A 25,099-nucleotide genomic window follows, 5' to 3' on the forward strand; every position below is an offset into this window, starting at 1 on the left:
TCTCTTAATGTTCTCCTGGCTGACAGTGTGAAGGCTTCAGAGTAGACAAGTTTGATCAGAGCTCATTCTGCAGTTTATCCCTCTTTCCACTAGATGGCGATCTTGCCCACATCATGGGCTCTGTAGTCCAAGGGGAACAGAGACTACCTGCCACGGAGGTATCACTCCTGTATACTTTTGCTTTACTAAACAACTCTTTGGAAAAGAAGCTGAGAACAAATTACCAGAGTGTAGGAGTACTCTGTTACAAGTAAAAGTCCTATTCAAAATGTTACTCAAGTTAAAGTACAAAAGTATTAGCATCAACTTGTAAAGTACCAAAAGTAAAAGTACTCATTATGCAGATTGGCCCATTTCAGAATTATATATTTTGTTTTAATTATTGCATTAATGTGGTTATCAAAGCTATATGTTTAAAAAATGTCATCTGAACCACAGTCATTTTAAAAACGTGAAGTTCTTTTATTTTTTTATTTTTTTTGCACATAAAGTGTAGTAAGCTGAAAAACAAATCCATATATTACCTTATTATTCATTTATATTATCATCAAACTGTAAAATATAGAGTTGTTTTGCTCTACTATACAGCACATGAAATACTACTCAGGGTAATATATTAAATCGCAATAGTGATAATTTAAAATATTCTGTATTTTAAAAGAACAATTAATACATGGTTATTACTGTGACACCACAGCATACATAAATATACAATATCAGGTTGCTCATATGATATTTAACACTGCCAAAAAAACTATTGAACCAATCAGTATAAGGAATATCCAAACATCTACATTGTATACAGTGGTTAACCAGAATTCACAAGATACTTAAGATTCTGCACTCAAGTATTAAAATGTACATTACATTTTAACAGAACCCATTAGCCTGTTTAGGTAAAAGGGCCTGTTTCAGAGTTATATTATTATATTTATAGATATACATGTGGCTTTGTTCTTTCATTATAACTAGTGCATTAGCATTTACACAGCATTTTTATGTAAATTGGCCATGAGATGAAGTTGTAGTCCTACAGCCATGTATTATTTCAGTATTAGATGGTTTCCTTCGACAAGTCATCATGTTTTTATATGTCATTGTACATTTCTTCTGTTTGGTTTTATTTGATCGAATGCATAATACAATATAACACTAAAGCTAAGCTAAAAAGCCACAATACTGTACATAAATGTGCCTCATGCTCAGCATAATGACCATTTGTCCAATTAAAAACATTTTTTAAACGGGCTGTGAAATTGTTAGGATATAATAACATGAGTTTAAAGACAATGTCGTTTTACTTAGACGGTATTACAACTTTATTTTTCATTTGTTCACCTCCATCACAGCTGTGCGGAAGTGACACAGCAGGCGCGCGCCCCGTCACGTCACGCGAGAAAGCAGAGAAGCAGAGCGAGACAAAATAACATCAACAACACTCGGCAGCAGATCTAGCTCGCGGCAGTGCGCAGACATGTCCGACACGTCGTTAAAAGCCCTAAAGGACTGCATGGACTCGTGAAGGTGAGCTCGAACCAACGGTCACGCGCCTTTACCGTTAATTTAACAAGAGTCGTAGCAGGAGGGGGAGTGTGTGGAGGGGGGGGGAGGTCCACGCAAACATTGCCGCGTCATTAAAAAATCCCATATAAATGTTACACTACTAAATAAACCCCGTGCATATGTGTTCACAGTGGCAGCGTGTTGTTGTTATAACGACATGTTGGTGACGGTGTTTCTAAAGAGTCCCCTCGCACAGCTGATATGTCTTGTGTTTTGGTTCAAGGGTTCATGGGCGGAGGAATGAGGAAGTAACCTTAGCGTAGGCTACTAAAATAAAGGCTGGAGGAGAGCTAGAATGCAACTCAGAAAGCATGCACAGCGAAGTCAATAATCTACCTAGTTTACGTTAGTCCAAACAAATAGTTGTCATGACGTTAGATGATATCAGTGTAACCTTGCAGCACGCACGCTTTACCAGCATACAAGTGCATGTGTTTTGGCTGCAGCTTGTCACATGCTGTTTGTCATAACGGTAGCATAGAAGCTACCACATGTTATGATTTGTAATATGTTCATAACACACATTTTAAACGTGTTATTTTTTTAGCAAAACTCGTTACTGTGTTATAATGTATTCTCGCTTGTTGGAATTAAGGTGAGTTTGATATTTTTGTCAGCTAGGGCTATAACTAACTTAAATTCAATATCAGTTCATATACCACATTCTTATATGAGGGATTTTGTCTATAAAATGTAATCAAATAGTGAAAAACTCCCATCTTAAGATCACAGAATCAGTTGTGATGATTTCAGATGTCTTATTGTGTCAGTCCGTATACCAGTGGCAATCATTTTACAATCAAAGAAGAAATCAAAAATGTATTAGAAAATAATTAAGTGGTGAATTTTTACTTTATAAAATGTGTTTTCAGTTTTTTTTTATCAAAGACTCAATTATCGTCTAATTGTTACAGCTCTTCAGTAACCTTATGTTATAAATGTACATTAAACATTTTCATTGACTTGATGTTTGTATTTACCTTCTAGGCTATGAATTCCTCTGAGCATGGAGACGTTTCAGATGAAGACATGCTTGAGAAAGGTAACTAATGCAATCTGTACCTGCAAAGGTTTTAGTATAGCAACCCATTTGTTATCAAGTTAAAAAAATACATTAATATTCACATGCTAGAATTTCCAGATAAGATGTAGGTCAATTTCCTCATTAGAAGACACAAAACAATATCAAAGTGGCTAAAAAACCAAAAGGACTGATCACATGAAGTCTGCTCATCTAACAAGATATTATGTATGCATCTATATCATTATTAATAACACTTGTGTCTTTATGTGTCGGCCAGAAATCAAATATTTAAACTAAGTGGTCTCTCATGATTTACAGAACAAAAGCATGACCAGGATGTTAAGGAGGAATCAGACGACTTGGCTATTTGTGCGTCCCCTGAAGGGCTTAGAGGAGGACCTCCTGGAGCCACTGAGGCTGCTAAACGTCCCTCTGCAGAGACGGGCCCTCACACAAACCAGTCCACAGGCAGCAAGAGAGCCAGGGTCTCTAGCGAGGTAAATCTATAAAAGTACACAGCACAGACAATATGCATATGCACTTGTTTTAAAGATCAAAGTTATCATGCGTTTTTAAATGTCATCTCCTCTGTCTAGATGAGGCGGTACTTGCTGGATGACAGCAGCAGACATGAGCCTCTTTGCCTCACCACAACTGGCGAGAGGGGGGGTTACATCCAGCAGAAACCCAGAGTGTCCTACAGAAAGCCTCTCTTCAGCATCTCCCACAGGATCTCAGAAAAGAGGACCACACCAAGTCTGGAGCAGCAGGCCAGCATCCTCTCGTCAAAGCTCAGAAGTTCGGAGGAAAATGGCCCATTGGATTCTCTGCCCACCATAGACGCTTTAGGGCAACCTCCGTCAACGGACTCCAGTCTTTATCCTCTCATTGAGAAAATGTTTCTCATTCTCAATACCCTCAATTCAAGCATGACACAACTGCATAGCAAAGTGGACGTGTTGACGCTTGAGGTGATGCGAATAAAGAAGCAGATCAAGCCAGCTGAGATGGTGACGGAGTTCCAGCCTCCTCCTGAATACCTGCTAACAAGTGATGAACTGAACCAGCTGATGGAGCAGACCTCCAGCGCCGGGGAGCTCGGGTGTCGGCTGCTGGTGCATCTCTTCCCTGAGCTGTTCAAAGCCAGGGAGTGCTCTCACGAGTGCATGGCCAGCAAGAGAACACTTGAGTCTCTACATCTGCAGCTGATCCGCAACTATGTTGAGGTGTGCTACCCTTCAATCAAGAACAACAGCGTCTGGCAGGAAGAATGCCTCCTGCAGATTAATGACTTGTTTAATCGCTTCTGGGCACAGAGGGACATGGAGAGTGCTCGGCTGCTCCGGAAGCAGACAATCACGGCCGCCGGGATAAAGCCCGAGCACCCTCAAACCTATCGTTTCATTAATGAGCAGGGCCGGGAGGAGCACGTTTCTTTAGATAACCAGCAAAGCAGCGAGGGTGTGGCAGACCTTGCTTTCAATATTCAAGCCACGGAGGAGCTGGACGAGTTCTCCTCACCTGAAGACTTTGTTATTTTCCTTATGCACCGTCTCTTCCCTGAGGTTTTCGAAGAGGGGAAAATGCCAGAAGGCTCCAGCAGTTTCAGTAGTGCGGGGCAGCTAATTCTGGACTCTGACAAGATGGAAATAATAAGAAAGTACATGGAAGCTAATTTCCCAGATGTGCCTGAGGACAGCTGGCTTCAGGTGTGCATTCAGCACATGGAGGATGCACTGGAGGGTCCTCACAGTATTGGCGATGGGAGCGAACCTGACAATAACAATGATGAGGGCTATGACCTGGCCAGTCTTCCAGAAGATGTGTCTATAATTCGGGTTTCAGATGCGGGTGATGGTGAAAGGCCTTGCCGCAAAGCCAAAAAGTCGCTGCTTTCACCTGTGGATTTTGACAATCTGGAGATTCCTCTTCCTGACTTCACCGTCCACCAGGAACACCTCCTGTCCAGGGAGCAGCTGAAAAACAACTATGAATGTAGCCTGTCCATCGGGAACTTTGCCTCTCGGCTGCTGGTGCTCATGTTCCCCGAGCTCTTCACCCACGAGAACACCAGGAAGCAGTACAACTGCAGCGGTTCTCTTGGTAAAAAACAGCTGGACCCCGTTCGTGTGAACTTGATCCGTCATTATGTGCAGTTAGTCTACTGTCGGGCCAAGAACGACAGAGTGTGGATGTTGGAATTTGTGGGCAAGCTCGATGAGAGGTGCAGGAGACGCGACACGGAGCAGAGAAGGTCCTACCTGCAGCAACGCAAAGTCTACGGTCAAGACTCGGATCAGGACTTTCTTTGCCAGCTGAACCAGCTCAATCAAGACAGCATGAGGGAGGATTCAGACGTTCCTTCTTTACCTCCTGAGAAAAGTAGCAAAGACTTTTGTAAAATACCCCTGGACGAACTGACTGTATCCAAGCCCGACTTCCCTGTACCTTCTGTCTACCTGCTCTCGGACACTGAGGTACGGGAAGTCGTCCAGCAGAGTCTCTCTGTTGGGAACTTCGCTGCCCGCCTTTTGGTGCGCCTCTTCCCTGAGCTCTTCACTCAGGAGAACCTCCGACTGCAGTACAACCATTCAGGGGCCTGCAACAAGAAGCAGCTGGACCCCGTGCGCCTCAGACTGATCCGTCACTACGTGGAGGCAGTGTATCCTGTGGATAAGATGGAGGAGGTGTGGCACTATGAATGTGTGCCAAGCATCGACGAACGCTGCCGGCGCCCCAATCGCAAGAAGTGTGACATTCTTAAGAAGGCCAAGAGGTCAAGCACTGTGTCCTAGTTACTTTTCACTTAGGCAACACCTGTTGGAATAAAAATAATTGCACAGTATATAAGCTGAAACTGCATCTTTGAACTTTTCAAACAGTCCTATGTAGGATGAAGCCAATCTGTTATGATTTATTTCAGTACTATTCAGTCATATTTTACCTTTTGTCTACAGCAGTAGTTTATGTAATCATGTTAATGTTGGATAAATAGATTAAATGCTTCTATTTATAAGCCAAAACTGTCATAGCTTCTTTAACATACTTTGTTGAACAATGTTGTAGCGTTAACAACAATAACAATGATAGTAGCATATAGCATAGCTCACACTATGGATAGAAATTAATCACAATGAAGTGATACATTTCCGTTGCAGTTACTGATGTAGCATTGTGCCATCACGGTTTTAATAACAATGTGCTTATGTTAAGCCTTCTTATAGAAGTTTATATTATAAAGACAATTAACATGACGGTGGATCATGGTAACTATTTCTAATAAAGTCACAGCTATAAACATGACATTTGATTGCACTGTTTTACATAAAGGAACTGTTTTTTGTGACAGTTTTTACCGAACACTCTCCAACAAGCTCTATACTACGCAACACATATATTGCTTCTACAGGTTTTATTTACCATTTCATATTTCTCCCTTAATCAAAAAATTGCAATGAGGTATTGCGGAAAGGATATCAGTAGCCAAACCTTCCAAAACGCCAACAACTCTCAGTTAGACATGATCTCAAAGTGCACCTTTATTGGAGGACTCTCACAGTATAGAAGGGGAAGGTAAACACTAAATATATTTCTCTGAGAAAACTGTCGACATGTCAGCTACAAGCCTTAACATTACACTTTTGTAATCCATTAGAGATCCAACTTTTTGGAGATTGCCGGTCAATTGACGGCATTCAGTTCTGCCGGTGTTGTTGCCTTCATTAGCAAATGGTATTAAAGTCCACACTGTCCTGTTCAAGTTCATGGCTTGAATGCCTCCTCTTTGGGAAGCTCTAAACATTTCCATCGTCGTATGGCAACTTTGTACTTTTCTGTGTGGCTCATTTCTTCCAAAACCCTCCGAAGGCAGACTCTCATCAGAGTGACAGTGTTTGTTTCTCCGTTCTCCGACAGGACCAGGTCCAATGTGTCCCCAACTTTAACCTAAACAAATCAAATATATAGGAGCAATTAGAAATAAGATTGAGACACTAGTGGAAAACTAAGAAATGAGAGTAGGAATATGTTGTTCGTTACTCACCATTTTACTTTTCTTGATGAGTTTTTGTCCATTTAGCCTGAGTTTGTTGTCATAGAAGGACACCTCTATTTTACTGGAATAGGAGAACAGACAGTTAGTCTATACATCGACTGCTATAATATGAGAACAAATCTGAAGACGTCTCAAAATCGGTCAAACCATTTGGCTGATAAATCATTCTAATAAATAAGTATAGTAATAAGTAGTGAGATATGAAGATGGGATGAAATGGTTGTATCTCAGAAGTTACAAGGAAGTTCAAGTATTGGGCATCTTATCCAATAACTAAGAGTACAGTATTATATGTCGTGTCAGAAAAGTTGATGGTATGCCCTTGTGATCTATACATTTAAAAACTTTACTGTTTCATACTTTCCAAAGTATGTCTGTACCATATTTCCAGAATTTAGACCAGGGTTGTCCAAACTATGGCCCGGTGCCAACTGCGGCCCATTTTTTATTGGCCCTCAGCCAATTCAAAAAGTATGCTTTTCCTATATTTTATTTCTTAAATATATATCGAACATATATTACACCGTAGTGTAATTCATGTGTTAATAAGCCCATTTTCAAATCAATTCAGTCAATTTAAATTGAAACATTTTCTTTCCAAATCTTAGTTGGTAAAAAATAATCCCAATAATTTATCTGCATAACAAGTTTGAAATATACCCTTCTAGTGATGGGAATTATGGCTCTTTGAAGGGAGCCGGATCTTATGGCTCCGTTCCTTTCAAAGAGCCGTTTTTTTTAAAGGGGGCGGGGTTACTAGGTTTATCGAAATAATCACTAGGATGATGATTGACTGTATTGCCAGACCTAATGTCAATAATCTGCATTTTAAACATGACACAAGGTGGCGCCATATCCATGTCACTCATGTCAGTGAATGTACTTTGAATTTACCCTCTGTATGTTTTAAGTAAATAAAGTTGCCTTGCCTTGAATGAAATTCACGCAACTCTTAATATTAGATACTGTGTTTTTAAGTGGCGATGGAGATTATTTGTTGACCCTGCTTTAAAGGATATTTTGCCTTTACAAATAGTGCGCTTTATCACTGCCTGGGTTTTGGTTGAAGTGCATCCAAATGCTGCTGCGTTTTCACGTTTGGCTCATTTTCCATCCGAAAAACACGTCGTCCACCTGTCCTGTACCACTTGTTATGACTTCTCTCTCGCGCGTATTCCGTTAAGACCAACCCCATCTCACTCCTCGTGCTGAAACCTACCAATCAGAGTAGGGGCGGGTCTTCACAGAATACGTTTGGGGAACAAAATCAAGCTTTTTAAAAGGCGAGTGGATTTTGGCAGGCAGTGAGTGAATCTACCATGAATCTTCCACAGAGTAACTGCATCGGGGGCTGTCAAATCATAGTTTAATAATGTTTTGAAAGTTTGTGTATATTTTTCAAAGATGAAAATATGTCTGCATGAAGAAACTCACTTGCGTGCCATGTCCAGGCCGGCTTTCATGATGACGTCATAGCGAAAGGACTGCACGTGTTTCTCAATATCTTTATAGTCCTTTGGTAGATTCTCCTCCACCTCTTCTTCATAATCACTGTCCTCTGGGTCTTTTTTATCTTCCTCCTCATCTTCCTCCTCCTCGTCCTCTTTCACTGTCTTAGCCGCACTCTTCTTCTTGTTGCTTTTAAACCTCAGAGGATTGACGGACCATCCCCTGACGGCGTCTCGGCCCCGGAGAGCAGGCCTGCTGTGACAGCCGAGTGCGGGGAAGGCAGAGCAGCCCCACAGCTGCCGTGTGTGGATGGTCCTCGGACACCATTCAGCCTGCCTCAGTCCATATCCAGCAGCCAGCAGGTGGCGGGGGTTCAGCCTTCCTAGCTGCCTCATGGCGAGTGCCTGCACCACCAAACTCTGCATGTTAGCACTCCACCCAGTCACTAGAAAAACAAAGATGGTTAGGAAGCATTGTGATAAATAACAGCTAATAATAAATCTTGTTCAGACAAATTCAGGTACAGAAAGCCAGCCATATTGGTATCACACAATTATGCATTTAGTATCAAGACTTTTTAATAACTGAATGAGCTATTGCCCTCAAATATGTATCTGTTGAATCTCCTCTTAAAATAATGTGTCAACTGTTGTTTACAATGTCAAAAGTTAAATATAAGGATGCATATTATATACTTGCTATGCAATCATGTCCTATTTCAATGTATCATTTCAATATTCAGGCAAAAAAGTGGTTGTTTTATTAAATACATTTGAAATGTTCTCTTTTTGATGCTAAAGTACCTATGTAGTCATGCCCCTTCAAAGTAAAAGCCTCATTTTATTTCTAACCCCAGTTTTGTAATATATAATAATAATAATTTAAATGTAAGACTGTTACATCAAGTATTCTGTTAAACACCAATAGCACAATGGACACACTTTTGGGTTTAACTATTTGTGTTAAGGTGTGTTAAAGTTGCGTTTATTGATTTACCGGAAGTAATATTTTTCTTGTCCACTTGACAGCATTCGAAAACAAACATTTATTGAAAGTAGCGCTATACCTGTTGAGCAATGTTATGTATCTTTATCTTTTAATATAAAATGCTGTTAATGTACCTTTATGCGGAGGTTGTCTCTGCTTGGTGGAGCTTGACATGTTTCACGGTGAAGCTGAAGGAGAAACTGCTAGCTAACGTTAGCTCAACTTCTCTTCAGTGAGCACGTGCACTCATTTATATCCTTCCATGTGCAACAATCCACGAGCCCGTAACCAAAAGACAGTATAGCCTGTTTACCTTGGTGCTAAATGTCACATTTGAAGCTGCTAACACGCAATAAATAAACGGTATAGTCCACTCACCGATGGAATAACCTTCTTATTCTTCTTCTTTGGATTCTACAGAGATTACAATAGCGTACTGCTGCCCTCTAACGTTACTGTTTGGTACATTTTCATCAGAATACTTACACACTTTAAGCAGTCCTCCAAACACTTCTTCTTCTTCTTCTTCTCTCTTTTAATGGCGGATCGCAAACAGCTTTTATTTGCATACCGCCACCTACTGTACATGAGTGTGTAACATCATGTTGCTACACAACAATTGTGAATTTTGAATGTCCATGTTTGTACTAGTGTTTTCCTTCTTAAAATGTTTTTTAAATATTTTGAGATTTGGTTGAGCAGGGTATACTTTTACTAGTCCTTTTATTAGAGATGTGTCTGTTGTTTGTGTTTGTTTTTAGTTGTCAGGATGGAACCCTTGTCTTTTTCTCTGCAAACAGAATCTACCTACGGGTACAAATAAATAACCTGAACCTGAACCTGATTCCATCACTCAACTCATGGACATATACATCCATGATCCAAACAAATATAAAGTAAAATAAAATAAAAACATAAAATAAATAAAACAAAACAAAAATCCATGATCTATTCTTTCTAACCTAATGTTATTTTACCTGCCCCAGTTTCACTCCGAAAGGTAAACAGTGCCTAAAGGATATAACTTTATCCTTTAGTTTTTCTCTTTCAGCTTTATAGATGTCACAATGTAATAAGATATGTTCCACATTTTCTTTAACTCCAAAGTTCTTTACTTTTCCCCATGACATACAGAGTACTATTCAATGATGTGTGATTTAGTCTGAGTCTAGCTATCATGATTTCCTCCCTTCTGTTTCTTTCTTTATAAATATGAATTGTGATTGTCTTTTGTACTTTATGATACTCTTTGCCTTTCTGGTCTTTCTCCCACCTTTTCTGCCAGATCTCCAGCCCTTTTTTCTTAATTACTGCTTTTCCTTCTCCTTTTCCAAGTTGAACTGGTAATGTTATTTCCTTTTGTAATTCACTTTTTGCAAATGTATCAGCTAACTCATTCCTTTTACGCCCTCATGTGCAGGCACCCAGCAGAACTGCAGATCTATACCGCCTCTGTGAAGTCTTAACAAGCTATGGTTAAGTTCTATGAGTATATCTTCTCTGACAGTTGTTGTTGTTGTTGTTGACTGTATGCTTTTTAATATGGATAATGAATCTGTGCATATCACCACCCTATCTGGTCTGACCTCTTCAACCCACTGTAATCCTATTAGTACTGCCAGCATTTCTGCTGTGTACACTGAGAGTTGATCAGACGCTCTTTTGGAGATCGATATTTTAAAGTCTGGGATATACCAACTCAAACACACTCTTCCTTGTTCTTAGAACCATCTGTGTACATTTTGAGGTAATTGTGATAATTATTCCTGAGGTACATACTTGATTCCTACTTCATTTATTTGTCACTCTCTTTTCTTTTCTAGAATACTCATATCTACCAAACAAACACTGCCCAATCCTCAACTTTTTAATGAAAACTAAACCTTTTTCTACTGAATGACAAATTATCTTTTGCTTTTTTTCACAAAAACAATATCTGTTTTGTATTTTCTCATTCCCCCCGTTTATTTTACTGATATGTTTATCATTAACGTTTTTTTCTGGATGTCAACATTGTATAACTGATTGAAATGGTGTCTGAGCAAGCATTCTTAAACAAGTGAACTGCTACCTAATTTCCCTTAGTTTGCTGTTGTGTTGATAAAGCAATTGGTGGATAGTAACAAAGTACATTACTCAATTACTGTACTTAAGGACAATGTTGAGATACTTTTACTTAACCTGAGTACTTTTAGTTTATGCTACTTTATTGTATTACTCCACTACATTTTAGAAGCCAATATTGTGCTTTTTACTTCACTAAATGTATTTGACAGCTAGTTAGCAAGTTACTAGGTCATTTAGATTTAGATTATTAGCTTATACAACAGTTAAATCAATTATTAACCCTCCTATTGTCTTCGTTTTCCCCCCCTTACTTTGGTGTTCGCGGTCAAATTTGACCGGTCCTGTTTTATCTGCTATTACATTAACACAAAAACCATTAATCATCACCAAATTTCATTTAACACCCTTTCAAACTGTACATATTGTATCAGACTACTGGTATACATGAAAAACTGCAGTAAATATACAAAGAATAGACACTGAACATGTATTGCGTGTGCCAGGTGTGATCCATGTGGGGGGATGGGCACATAAGAGCGGGAAATGTGTCAAATTGTTCTGTGTGTTTGCGTGTGTCAGGTGTGATCCATGTGGGGGGATGGGCACATAAGAGCGGGAAATGTGTCAAATTGTTCTGTGTGTTTGCGTGTGTCAGGTGTGATCCATGTGGGGGGATGGGCACATAAGAGCGGGAAATGTATCAAATTGTTCTGTGTGTGTGTTTGGGTTTGTGACTGCCAGGTGTGATTCACATGGGGGGATTGGGCACATAAGGGGGGGGAACACATTTAGAGTATGTGTGTGTGTTTGTGTGTGTGTTTTATCTGATCCGGATGGTTACTAATTCCTTTTCTTTATGGCGGTCATTTTTTACCGTGAACACCATGGGTGTTACAAAGTTGACTAAATCATCCAAAATTCAATGAAAGTGGTGATCAGCAGTTTTATATGTTCAAATGTCTACTGTGAAGGATATCATAAAGCCTGCAATCGAATGTAAAACAAAAAAGTTATGATTGATGAAAGTAGTAAATCGGTCAGATTTGACCCGAAGACAACAGGAGGGTTAAATGACATATAAATGTATAATTATCTATGTTAAAATATCAAGTAGTTTATAAAGCAATTCAAATTAGCTCTACGTATACCAGCTGTGATGAAAAGATGAATGCATAGACAATCATAATCCAATAGTGAAATAAACATGATTCTGGAATGTGCCATTTTGCATGACGAGTAGGCTACTTTTACATTTAGTACGTCTTCAAGTATATTTTAATGCCAATTAATATACTTTTATACTTTTACTGAAGTAAGATTTTGATTTCGGGACCTTTGCTTGTAATGGAGTATACAATTTAGTATTAGTATTTTTATTTAAGTAATAAATCTTAGTACTTCTTCGTAAAACCCAGCACGAAACCTGCTCTATATTTCTCTGTCTGTCAGTATGCCTGAAATTAAATGAGATGTCTCTTATGAAGACAGAGCATGCTGCTAAGTCACTGCATGATTCCATTGCCTGGTTTATTGTCTTCTATCCACCAAAGTGTATATAGTATTGCCATCACCTCTGCTACAAGTATACTAGGCTTATTGTGCTTATGTTGCAAAACAATAAGTGAAACAAAAATAAAATTAACCATTATTTCAGTTATTTATCTGCCATATTGTTTTAAAGTATAAAAATGGTAAACTGTTACAGTATAACTCACCAGAAAGCTACATCCAGACATGATACAGTTCATTAGGTGTGACAGGGAGTCAGCATGCAACCACAACCCTGAAACCAAATCATAAACAGTCAAATTAGCCTTCATTCGTTTTATTTTTTACAACTGTGCTATTCCAACAGCAAGTTTTCAAAATGTGTTCAATCAGAAATGTTTGAGGATCCGAGCCAGGACCATGTTTTAAACATACATGGACTTCCCAAAACATATACTGCAACTTTTCCAGCATAAGATCAATTTGAATACATAATTGAAAAGGTCAAGTTATTTATACAGCCCATTTGGTTATGAGGATAACATCATTGAACAAGAAGCATTAAGTGGTTGCTTTATGTCTGAGTATATCAATATATCAGCTTGAATACTTTATCATTTGAAGGGAATTTACATCAACATTCAGCTTCACTACAATTCATAATGTCTAGTCAAGTGCATAATACTGGTGTCACAACAATGTAAGAACACGTTTTTCTAGGATGCATACAATATGTTCCTGTTAAAAAAGTCTTATAAAGGTTGTATGATGTCCACGTGTAAACATAAGTGCGTTTGCATCCTTGCATATCTCCCTGTAAACTCTTCTCAAAAGAGTCAGGGATGAATCAACATCTTTAGGAAAATGGTGACATGTTGGTGTGTGCTGTGCTCCACCACTGTCTGAGCACATTCAATACACACTTGACGGGGAAATGTTATATTTTACAGGTAAAAAAATTGAGCATTGTTCCTTTACTATAGACATAATGAACATATACTACAATATATCATATGCTGGTGGTTTACATTCAGGTATGGTTATTAACACATTTTCTTAGCAGAATGAAATCATGCAAATGTGAGTATATATTGTTCTTTTTGCAGTGACACACACACTGTGGTTAATGATCGATGTGACATCCACCTGTGTGGTAGACTGAATGTAAACCTGTCCTTGTCTTTTCTGACCACAAGAATGTGGTGACATGTATGTGTTTGTACCACAGTTGTCGGCGTGTTTAGTCGTGGCAGTAGGTAGAAAAACAATTACATTGCACTCACTGAAGACTGACTTTAATCCGTTTTCTGGATTAGTTGATACAAATCAGGTGCCAGATGTTAGATCCAAATCCCAACCTCAATATATGAGCAGAAATATTAGTCACAGGAAACTGGATTTGATTGATACAACTTGAATAGTTGCATTAAAAAGATTAACATATGAAAATTGTTATTTCAACTAATACATTCAATTTGAAATTATGCTATTCAAGTTGAGCAATTCAAATAAAAAACAATTCAGTTTCAGTGACACAAATATCTTCCCATATTAAACACCTTAACAATGTTCAAAGCTTTTCTGCCTTTTTTCATCACATTTAAATCATTCCAACACCTACATTGGAGGTTTGTAGGACAAAATGTTTCAAAAACATCAACTGTAAACATTAACATCCAAAATAAAGGCGAGTTTCTCTCCGGAGCTGCCGTATAGCACCAACAGTCAACAGTCAAATAGGGAGAAATAAATTGTAGAATAAATACATCAGTTATACCAAATTCTCCATCAAACAGAAGCCTTGGTAAACTAAAATGCAATCCAAACACAATAAATGTTTGCTTCAAATAAAGGGCACGAGAAAACAGGTTTATACCAGCTTTCTGGCGATGTAAAAGGCATTCTGGGGAATGCACCAAGTCACTAACATAAGTAAAAATACATTTAAAAAGTAGTAGGTACTCGGTAAAAAGTAAAATTACAACAGTTCCCCGTGATGTAAAATGTCATAGATTGGTATAACTGTGAGTGAATGAGAGTATCCAAGAGAACGTTTGTCTCTTCTGGATTGGAGGTTTCAAAGTTGACCGATGTCTCTCTGTAACATGCATTAGCCCAACATATTTCTCTGATGTTCCTCCTCACACTTTTCACTTTATTTTTCAAAGTTATTGCTGTAAAAATCTGACTGGACTGAATGATTGAGATGTCTAAACCTGCCCGTCTCGTCTGTGGCCTCGGAAAAGGTCTTATGAGGTAACTACAGCTTCAGTTTCATATGTGTGTCAAACAAGAGACCTTGAAAGCTATGGCAAGGATGTCCAGTGTAACAGTCTGTGTCTGCTTGGTTGTCATTGGAAGCCAGACAGATTTATTTCTTCCATGTGTGTGCATTGTAGTAGGTTTACATACCACCATCGCTTTGTTCCCCCTCACTAATCACTGTGATTGCTTTGGTGATTCTCACAATCGGGATTCAGGAATTTGTTTCAGGTAGTGTGCCGATACAGCATTAATCGGTGTACCCCACATTAAGACGTGTTCACATAGTCTGTTTCTGATGTCCAAAGTGTTTGTCTGCTACAGAAATGCTACTGTTTTGTCAGTTGTCATAAGGAAGTCTCCACACAGGAACCATTTCTGTGCAAGGACCTGTGGTTGTGGCAATTCTCGCTACAGTGGACGATGAGCACTGGGTAGCAAAGTGCGTCCTCATATTCTGGAGGTTCCTCTTCATCTGTGGCGGGGCGCTCTGAGAGACAGCGGGTGTTTTCGCTGGGGCTTTCCTGGTCGTCCAAGCTCCCGCTCCTCCAGAAGCAGCTGCGCTGGGACCCGTAGCGCCGCGCCAAGGAGAAGCGGCTGCCGCTGAAGGGGATGCGGGAGCTGGCACCGGTGCAGATGCTCAGGGCACTCCTGGAGAACACTGAGGAGCAGCTGATGGCTCGGTGGCAGCGCTCACAATTCTGACGGAGCCCGCTGAAGCTGGACGGGCATTGGGCCAGGTCCATCAGGCCAGCCTCCGAGTAACTGGGCACCAGTTGCTGGTTGGACCTAATGTGCCATTCCAGTTCCGTACTGTCAATGGTATTAACACGAGGGATACGCCGCCAATATGGCCTATCATCACATGGCGTCACAGGGATGTAATCGTGCCCAAAGAGCTTCTCAACGCGGTAGTGGACGTATGCAGTGTGATACTCTGTGAAGACCCTGAGAGGCCAGGAGAAAGTGAAGAATGAGGCGAACCAGAAGACGTAGTGGGACAGATACCAGGGGTGGTGGTCTGGGTCGGACAGAACCATGACGTACTCCTTCAGGTCAATGTTCTTCAGGTGCATGCCCTCCCTGGCTTCCATGTAGTCATCAAGGCCCTCATTGTCGGTGAAAAACCTGGCTCGCTGCGTAAGGTAAGAATTCTCAGACTCTACGTTGGCGAAACTGAAGCACTTGGTGAAGCGCATCTTAGTGAGAGCTGACTTCTCCAAGCCCAGCAGCTGTTTGGAAACATCTTTGACGTTACAGTGACTGTAGTCAAATTCTGCTTCTGCCACATGTGTGTTGACACGTTCGTGGTAAACCTGGGTACTAGTGTAGGCGTCTCCATTGCGATAGCGCGTGACTTGCCGGGTTCTGCGAACATAGTGATAGCTGATGGCCTTCCACCAGATGCAGGGCTTGGCTTGCTGCATCCTTTGGATGCGCTCGTAGATGCCCTCCACGTCCACTTTGTGCTGCAGCTCATTCTTGACATGACAGTGCCAGCACTCCACAAGATAGACCAAGTAGAGCATTCCCAGTAGGGCCAGTGGGATGTAGATGTATCCATCAGAGCAGGGACTGTCATGGTACATCATGGATTTCCCTTTGAAGGCACTGTCAAAGGTGAGGCGGGTCACCTTGGTGACATGACACCAAACCATGGCTCCCATGCAGCCATACATGAGTATGGACAGGAGAAGGCATTTCCAAAAACTCTCCCGGCATAGTGACTTGCTCAGAGACTGCTTCAGGGGTTTTTGCTGTTGAGTCGAAAACAAACAGACAAAACAAAAGATGAAGTCATACAAAACAGTTATCTTATCATTAATCATCTACCTTACATGTAATTGATAACGGCAACACGTTAAGCACATTTCGGGTCATGTTACCCTACCCTTAAACCAAAAATGCCCTTGTAAATAAGAAGTTTATTCAGCTCTGTAGAAAATTCATGTCATTTTATAAGCGCGAGAGGGATATATGCTGGCTCACTACAGCAGATGTGAGATGAAAGACAGGTAAAGATGTTAGGATTACAATCATGTGGCCAACCATTTTACTCTGCATTTATTAACGTTTAATCTCAACATGCTGCTATTCTGAACTGCATGAACATTATTGTTAAACCAAAATCCCTGGCAATCTTTGACGTGCACCAACATTCTTCAAACATGGATCCATTATAGGCTGCGACAAACAGAACACAACAAAATGAATGTGGTAATGAATAAGCCATGCTAGTAGCCTACCTCCTCTCTAGTGTCCTCCTCCAAAACGGTGGTGCTGCTTTCACTCGCTGTCGCAGCCGATGCTGGGGGGGACATGTTGCTGGGAATCTATTGATAATAATGATAGGGCGTGGAGTAGGGAGAGATTTTACTACGTTGCTCTGCAGAGACGCTCAACCAAGACGAGCATGGCATGTGTTATCATGTGGTGACACTCCACCTGAATACACTCGATGGAGGCATGAACGGTAACAAATAAACGGATCTCTGGTGGCTGAGAAACTAAAGAAAAACACGGCGAAGGTGTCTACAGGAAAGCCCGCATCCTTCCCTTCTTCTGTTCAGCTGTCAATAGCGCAGTAACATGACCGAATATGATGCTGTATTAGCAGGTAGTTATTAAAAAATGAACATGCCCTGCCCCCCCAGGGCCTCGTGTGTGCGGGGGCTAACGGTGCCGTTACCGGGCTGCAGAGCTGGTGCTGAGGCAGGTGCACGCGGAGATGTTGTTGCATAGGCTAAATCTGTCACTTAAAGGGAAAGTCCACCCTAAAACTCAGTCTTTAAGATTCCACAGGAAAAATAATTAATTTTCATCCACAAGTCAGTTTTTAGTGTGGAATTTGTTTTATTTTTATGGTGCACAATGGCACTTTTTTTTTTACAATTCACTTATTGTCTGCAGCCTCCTACCATTATTTTTCTTTCTTATTTTTTTGCAATTTAAGAAATGATTTACAAAGCATATAATCAAATAAACCCAGATACATAGGTTAACTACATAACAATCGACAAATCAGGAAAACAATTAAATAATAATAAGTAAACAAATGGAAAAACATAATGGATACTTTACTAATACTCAGGTGTACATTCATTTTCAGTTCTTACCTCTACTTATCACAGCTGTTTCCATACACTGTGTGAAAGACAGAGCACACACTCCTCAACATAACTCTGACTGACTGATGCTGAGCTTCATCCAGCAGAAGGACCTCCTCTTCCTCACACTTCCTCCAAACCCAAGGGGATCATGCTCATTTTCACAACACAGTGTCCATGCATTTTTGTGATTTTTTTTCTAGTTTGTTACACAACTCTATTAGGTTAGTTGAAAGCAATAATATTAAGTTGAACAAATTCAAACGTAATATGATTGCTTTCAACTAACCTAATACAGTTACATGAAATGTGTTGAAATAATACATTTAATTAAAGCCAACCGTTCAGGTCTTTCAGTATATTTGATGTTTGTGTTATAAGCAGTAAATCTGCACTGTTATGGTGATTTCTGATGGTGACTGATGTGCTGTTTGCTGCAGCAAAGAGAGAAGTGAAAACTACACCATTTCCGGATTTACAATTAAATAAATAAATAAACTGTTGCGTAAAGTTCCACTTAGTATATAATAATAATAATAATAATACATTTAATTTTTCTAGCGCTTTTCCTGGTGCTCAAAGACGCTTTACATAAAATCAGAAACAGAAACAGTACAAAAAAAACATAAAAACATTAACAGTAGTCGTAATCCAAGTGCGAGTAAAGTGTGTGTGTGTGTGTGTGGGGGGGGGGGGGGGGGGTTGTTGATCAGAGTTTGAAAGCTAGAGTAAAATGTGTTTGCAAGAATTTAATAAATATAAAATACCAAGGCAGTTTCCAGAAACCAGAAAACCAAACAAAGTCTGCAGCACTAGAGCAATGAGACCGAAGTATCAACACATTAAAACAAAGAAGGGGGTGTACAGTTGCAGTTTACATGTGGAATTGATTATATGAAGCAAACTCAATTAAAGATCAATATCATTTTTTTTAAAACGTAGAAAAACATGCATGTTCTCATAATTCAGCAGCAAGCCATGAAAGAGACTTTGCTAATATCAAAATCACATGAAATTCTGGGTCACAATTATGCGTACAACATCTTAAAAAAATACAAAAATGATTTCAGAGACCCATTCACAGTCTTGGAGGGTAACACTTTTTAGTTTTTAGTGTAGTTGCTTAAGTTAAAATGTCTTGCTTGTAGTGATAAAGATGCATGCGTATAGCATTATGTAGAAACCTGTTACACCTACGTAATGTGTTTTGTTACTGTTTTATACATTTTGAAAGATATGAGAGGCTTCAAATGAATATTAATGCATTACATCATTGTCTTATAGTTTTTCACAGGTAGATGAATTTGAATGAAAACACTTAGATGGTGATTCGGTCCTTTTCCAGATATTGTTCTCACAAAAGTGTTTGTTTTGTCCTGGTGTAATCCGAAATGGTAGACTATCCCCAGCCTCTGGACTACTTCCTGTTGTGTTAAACTGCTACTGCTTTTCCCAGGGTCTCCTTTTCTGATGACGATGAGAACCCTTAAAGGAAAGAGGAATACGGTTATGATTTAAGAGATATCAAGGTTTATGTTTTATTAAATACATTTGTAATTTTGTAAATCCAATTTAATCTTTTGGTAACATTTGCTTTTTTGGTCCACTAGGTGGTGCTGATGATGTTTTTTTCTTATGATGTCAGAAAGTTGGTCAGAACAAAGATGAGTTATTGAAGAAAGAAATCATAAATGTGCTTTAGATAATTCAATGAAATTGTTTAGCAGTTGAAAAGGTTTAAAATTGCATTGTTACACAGTTTAGGAATATACATGATTCCAATTTCGACAATCTACAGTCTGTTATTTCTGTAGACCGCTGCCCAGACCAAGAGACTATGTGCAGTCATATTAATCTGCAAAAAGAAGATCCGGTAAGTGTAAAAACAGCTATGGCAAATTACGTTAGTTTGGTTAATCCATCAGAAAACACAGTGGAACATTTCCTGAATGTTATTTTGTATGTTGGAAAGCCAAAATGATGGATTCATGATAGCTTATCTCTCCAGAGTAAAGAAAAGAAAGATTGAACAAGAACAAGAAAACAGTGCAAGAGAAGGAAAGAGGTTAAAAGACACAAAAAACGATAGTACAGCAAACTCAACAGAAGACTGACAGAAAGATAACACTAAAATGAACAGTGTTGAATATTGCTATGTTAAATGGCACATTATCTCTTACATATATATCAACCTATGTTATCGCAGTACTCAGCCTATTGCCAATCATGAAAAATCCTATTGATATCGTATCATGACTTAATTATCTGATAATATCGTATCATGGGGCCTCTATTGAGTCTAGCAATCATGGTTTTTGATCATTTTCAATTTAGATGCCACATGCATGAAAAAACTTCAGCCTTTTTTTACCCTAAAAATTCAGATCACACCAGAATAAACATGCAATGAGAAAGATAACCTGCAATACGATTTTGAAAAGCAGCTCCTTACAGAGTACATGTTGGAGAGGTTGTTGAAAAGCTCTTGACCTGCGCCCACTTTGTTCCTCACTCCTCGTATGGTCCCATTCTTGCTGCAGATATTAATCCGTTGTTTGCTGAAGAGCCTCTCTCTCTTGGCACTGGCGTACAAAAGCAAGTCATCTGGTTCACAGCCGTTCTCATCCGCACTAGTTTCCACCACCAGACCGTTCAGATGGCGATTGGCCTCACTGGTGGGAGGCAGGCCCCCCTGCTTGGCCTCTGGACTGCTGCTGGTGCGTTCAGAGTCCACTGAGTCCGACACCGAGCCGCCCCAGGCCCTTTCATCCTTGAACACCTCCGCCAAGACCCGGCCGCTGTTGGCAGACGCCACTCTAAACCTCACTGTTTTCCCAGACCTTTCTTTCTCCTCTTTCACTTTTGGCCCCTCCATTGACAGTCCCATATGGGTCACATCCCATTCAGAAAAGCCACTCGTGCTCTTTCAGCCACAGCCATAGTAAAGTGCAATTATCAAACAATAAAATCCCCATTGACACGTCAAAATGGGCTGAACGAGTGCACAAACTAGACACCAAAATGGTTAATAATACATGAGCTTCTGCCATGGTAACAGCTAAAACAGGCACACAGTAAATTGATATTACCAGGTTCAATTATTTATCAAGGTTAGTTTTCAAACAGCAGGTAGACTACTCCTGTGACTGCTCTTTAATTCCAAGTGCCCTTAAAGGCCTACAGATAACCTTCTGCTGCAAACTCCATTACCCTCTGTCCCTGAAGTAAGAATCATGTATCAAACATCAACCAACTTTTTGTATACATTACATTATAGGATTATGGCTATAAGAAAATGTTTGCATGATAATGGTATTGATTTGTAGTGAGAGATGCTTTTCGGCACAATGGCATAATGAATAGAGCTTTGGCACTACAGTAGTTACAGTTAGCTAGGCTACATTCATAAGAAATGCATACAAATTTCAAAATCAAGGTTGTAATAAATAAACACAAAATGTCCCCTGTCCCCAAATATATAGTTTAGTGGGAATGCTGATAGAGCATTCCAACTACTTGTTGTGCTACGCACGAAATTCTTTATTATTATTCCGCCGGGTTATTTTGCGCCTCTTCTGCTCCCACATTCCACATCGCAGAAACTCTGTTCGAACATCAAAACGTTCAGCTCGGTCGTGAATCAATGGCTATTACTTTTCTTATTCATAACTTTCATAATTCCAGAGATACATCCCATAATTCATCACATTTTTAACATGGAAGTCAATGGAGAAACTCTTCAGACTTGAACAATCTTCATGCAACTTCAACTGCTAACTGCTCCTTCATACTTTCACTCAGAAACCTCATTCCAACTTTAAAATGTTAAACATCTTTCTGACATTATTCATGTAACACCACTTTTAAATCTGATTCTTACTTTTAGAGATATTAAACATTGTTCAGACCTTGGTAAAGAGGCCTTCTTCAGATTTAGAGTGCGTGATGTCACAGAGTGGAGGACAGATTGAAATTCGCCTTCATATTTATTTTTAAACCTGCCATAATTCCCAAACCCTACATTCCTAAGACATAATTTTTCATGAGAAACGTAGGAAAACATCTCATATCTTGAAATATAAAAAAAACGTAAGCAAAACAATTAAACAAAATGCCTCTTGAGGGCATGAAGTGACAAAAACTTTCAACATGTCTCCATTAAAACCCATTGTAATTTCAGGCTGATATTTCCTCACAGCAGCAGCCGCACACCTTTAGTTAAACTGCCAAAAAGGCCACATTATTAACCTGAAAGTACACAAAAATTACACTTCAGATACTCAACTTCCTTGACATGCTTCACGTTTTGAAATTTCACAGATATCTGTTATCGTTCTTCCACAAAACGTTCACATGTAAGAGGTTCATCTCACATTCAGAACAATGAAACCTTTGAAGTCTAGGCACCTCGTTAGCTCAACTATAAACACCTGTGCAATGGAATACGATGATGTCATCACTCCAACTGACATGCTCAGGGGCCTCATTTATAACGCCTTGCGTAGGATTGACGTAGGAAGGTTGCTTACGTAGTACAAAGCACAAAAATAGGTACATAAATTTTCCGCCATTTTCCGATTCACAAAACATTGCGTACCGGCGAGGGAAGTGCGTACGGCACTCCCTACGCCTGTTTCCCTTGATAAATCACAATCGACTCGTAACGCCCATATTTGCCTATACATAGTCAAAGAAACGCCCATTCATTCATTCATTTTTGACTGACTGCATGAAGAAGATCGCAGGAAATTACGATAGAACAGCTAAAAAAGACATCTCACACCGTGTCAGATTTTGGTTATTGTGGGGAGGTCGAGATAAATCATATTGTTTGGTGGATGCAGTTTGAACCAGAGTAGCAGCATGGAGGTCGGATCGTCACCAAAATAAATAAATAAGTGGTCCGAAAAAAGTTAATGACAAAACAAATACACATAACCTTCCTCAGGCAGTGTGTTTGTCCCGGGGACAGGAGACACCCCCTTGATGAGAAACTGTAAGAAATGATCGGGGAATCCCTCCGGAGTGGAGTCATGACGACTGGATCTGAATTATTTTTGTTGTATTTGGTGGTTTGTGTTCCAGCTGTCGATCAGCAACTATATATACATAATCCACCAGTTAAAGGAAATACAACTAATGGATTGTGTTATATTAGCTGTACAATTTACCACATATGGTGTTCTTAGTTTCCATACCTCCTGTGTTTTACGAGCGACTTATCAAGTCTTGGCAAACGGCATAAAACACGATTAAACGTGATAGTATATAAAACCATGCTCGTATCTACAACCTATAGAAATGCAAAACGGCGTCAGTTTAGACGTAATTCTGTCCTCCTGCTTACCGCATCATTTATGAGAAAACATTTCATAACATTAACACAACATATTCGAGGTGGTTTTAAATAGCATATCCGTATTTATTTATTTCTCCAAGTTATGTTTTTGTGTGCACTGAGGAGTCTCAAACAGGCGTTTGTTTAATCATTTTAAGATTGGCTTTAATCAATGTTTGAAAATGAATTCTTCATATTTGATAAATGAGAGGTAACATTTTATTTATGGTATTATTTCCACATATTTCTCTCCATTCTTCCTTCTGCCAACGGTGTCGCAGTTTCTCGTCTCTCCCGTTTGTGTGCTTAGTGCGTACGCATGGGTTAGAGTTTGCGTGGAGGACAGCACATTTTCCCGTCAAGTTAGTATTTTATAAATCGCAAACATTGCGTAGAAACTGGCGTACGCCATTTTTTGAGCGTATATCCCTTTATAAATGAGGCCCCAGAGCAGCAGACTTCAGATAATGGTTAATGGTCGTGCCCTCAACAGCTCTACGTCAATTATGGGGTGTCATCATATGCCGTTCAAGAGAAGAGAGAGAGGGCGATCAAGAGTCAGTTCTAACTGTTCATTTAATTCTCTCTCTCTCTCTCTCTCTCTCTCTCTCTCTCTCTCTCTCTCTCTCTCTCTCTCTCTCTCTCTCTCTATCTTCCTCTTCCTCAATATCTTCCTCTATCTTCCTCTTCTTCAATATCTTCCTCTATCTTCCTCTTCCTCAATATCTTCCTCTCTCTATCTTCCTCTTCCTCAATATCTTCCTCTCTCCATCTTCCTCTTCCTCAATATCTTCCTCTCTCCATCTTCCTCTTCCGCAATATCTTCCTCTCTCCATCTTCCTCTTCCTCAATATCTTCCTCTCTCCATCTTCCTCTTCCTCAATATCTTCCTGTTTTATGGCGAGGGATGCGTATCCCTCGCCATAAAACACGATGTCCCTTTAACTCATATGAAAATGTTCAAAAAGTGCTCAAACTTCACATGTGTGCTAACAGTCCAGCCGTGAAGACATCTACGGGACAGTTTTGAGATTTCTTAAAATGCAGTTGCCATGGCAACACAATGCTCGCCATGAAACACGGTTTTCTCATAACTTCAGTGAAAATGCTCCAAACGCCCCAAAACTTCACAGGTTTGGTAACGATGCAGCCATCAACGCATCTAAGCGTATTATGGGATGTCATCAAATGCCGTTGCCATGGCGACAGATCATTCGCCATCAAGTTAGTTCAAAAGTTTGCAGTTCAAATATTCTGCTGCTTTTCCAAGCCTTTTTACTTTCTTTTCTTCTCTCATCACACATTCAAGCCCCCAGTGTTCATGTATCATTTCAATCTAAATTCTTCACTTTCTTCTTACACATTACATTTCAGCATAGCAATTCAGCGTCAGCTTTTCAGCATAAAGCATTCCCACTAGCAATTTCTTCAGGAGTTGCATTCTCTAGTTTATGTTGCTATGCTACCAAGGGTGAGTAAACACCACCAGCCAAAAGATCATCACTTTATCAAATTATTATAGTAAAATAAACCTAGGAGATTGCCCTAATTGTTACTGTCATCATGTATTTTTTCTTTAAAAATTATGACTTTATTCTCAATGTAGTACATTTTTTCTCAAATTATTACCACTTCTCAGAAAATACAAATATGTGGGATATATTTTTAATATGCTGCTCAAAAGGAACCCATGGGATTGTTCTGCCTGGGGCACTGACACACTCTGATGCCTTCATCACGGCAGACAAGGAGAAGGTGTT

The 25,099-nt window shown here is 39.6% G+C and overlaps 3 protein-coding genes across 4 annotated transcripts; 1 reads left to right on the forward strand and 2 right to left on the reverse strand.

Moving 5' to 3' along the window:
* Positions 1 to 1,382: 1,382 nt before the first annotated feature.
* On the forward strand, positions 1,383 to 5,890 carry bend3 (BEN domain containing 3). The gene is made up of 4 exons (XM_034135267.1): positions 1,383 to 1,524; positions 2,551 to 2,605; positions 2,906 to 3,084; positions 3,184 to 5,890. The coding sequence occupies exons 2-4, from the start codon at positions 2,554 to 2,556 to the stop codon at positions 5,380 to 5,382; spliced, it is 2,430 nt and encodes an 809-aa protein (XP_033991158.1). The 5' UTR covers positions 1,383 to 1,524; positions 2,551 to 2,553; the 3' UTR covers positions 5,383 to 5,890.
* Positions 5,891 to 6,106: 216 nt separating this feature from the next.
* mtres1 (mitochondrial transcription rescue factor 1) lies at positions 6,107 to 9,551 on the reverse strand. 2 transcript variants are annotated; one of them, XM_034135268.1, is made up of 5 exons: positions 9,456 to 9,499; positions 9,212 to 9,277; positions 8,076 to 8,535; positions 6,630 to 6,702; positions 6,107 to 6,532 (listed from the first exon to the last, which is right to left on the reverse strand). In XM_034135268.1, the coding sequence occupies exons 2-5, from the start codon at positions 9,249 to 9,251 to the stop codon at positions 6,350 to 6,352; spliced, it is 756 nt and encodes a 251-aa protein (XP_033991159.1). In that variant the 5' UTR covers positions 9,252 to 9,277; positions 9,456 to 9,499; the 3' UTR covers positions 6,107 to 6,349. The 2 variants fall into 2 exon arrangements, with proteins under 2 accessions (XP_033991159.1, XP_033991160.1); XM_034135269.1 differs by lacking the exon at positions 9,212 to 9,277 and having other exon boundaries at positions 9,456 to 9,551.
* A 5,053-nt stretch (positions 9,552 to 14,604) lies between these two features.
* Positions 14,605 to 17,265, reverse strand: LOC117486764 (transmembrane protein 151B-like). The gene is made up of 2 exons (XM_034135301.1): positions 17,141 to 17,265; positions 14,605 to 16,651 (listed from the first exon to the last, which is right to left on the reverse strand). The coding sequence occupies exons 1-2, from the start codon at positions 17,213 to 17,215 to the stop codon at positions 15,242 to 15,244; spliced, it is 1,485 nt and encodes a 494-aa protein (XP_033991192.1). The 5' UTR covers positions 17,216 to 17,265; the 3' UTR covers positions 14,605 to 15,241.
* Positions 17,266 to 25,099: the final 7,834 nt, after the last annotated feature.

The sequence above is a fragment of the Trematomus bernacchii genome, unplaced genomic scaffold, assembly GCF_902827165.1.
Source record: "Trematomus bernacchii unplaced genomic scaffold, fTreBer1.1, whole genome shotgun sequence".
NCBI classification, from domain to species: domain Eukaryota; kingdom Metazoa; phylum Chordata; class Actinopteri; order Perciformes; family Nototheniidae; genus Trematomus; species Trematomus bernacchii.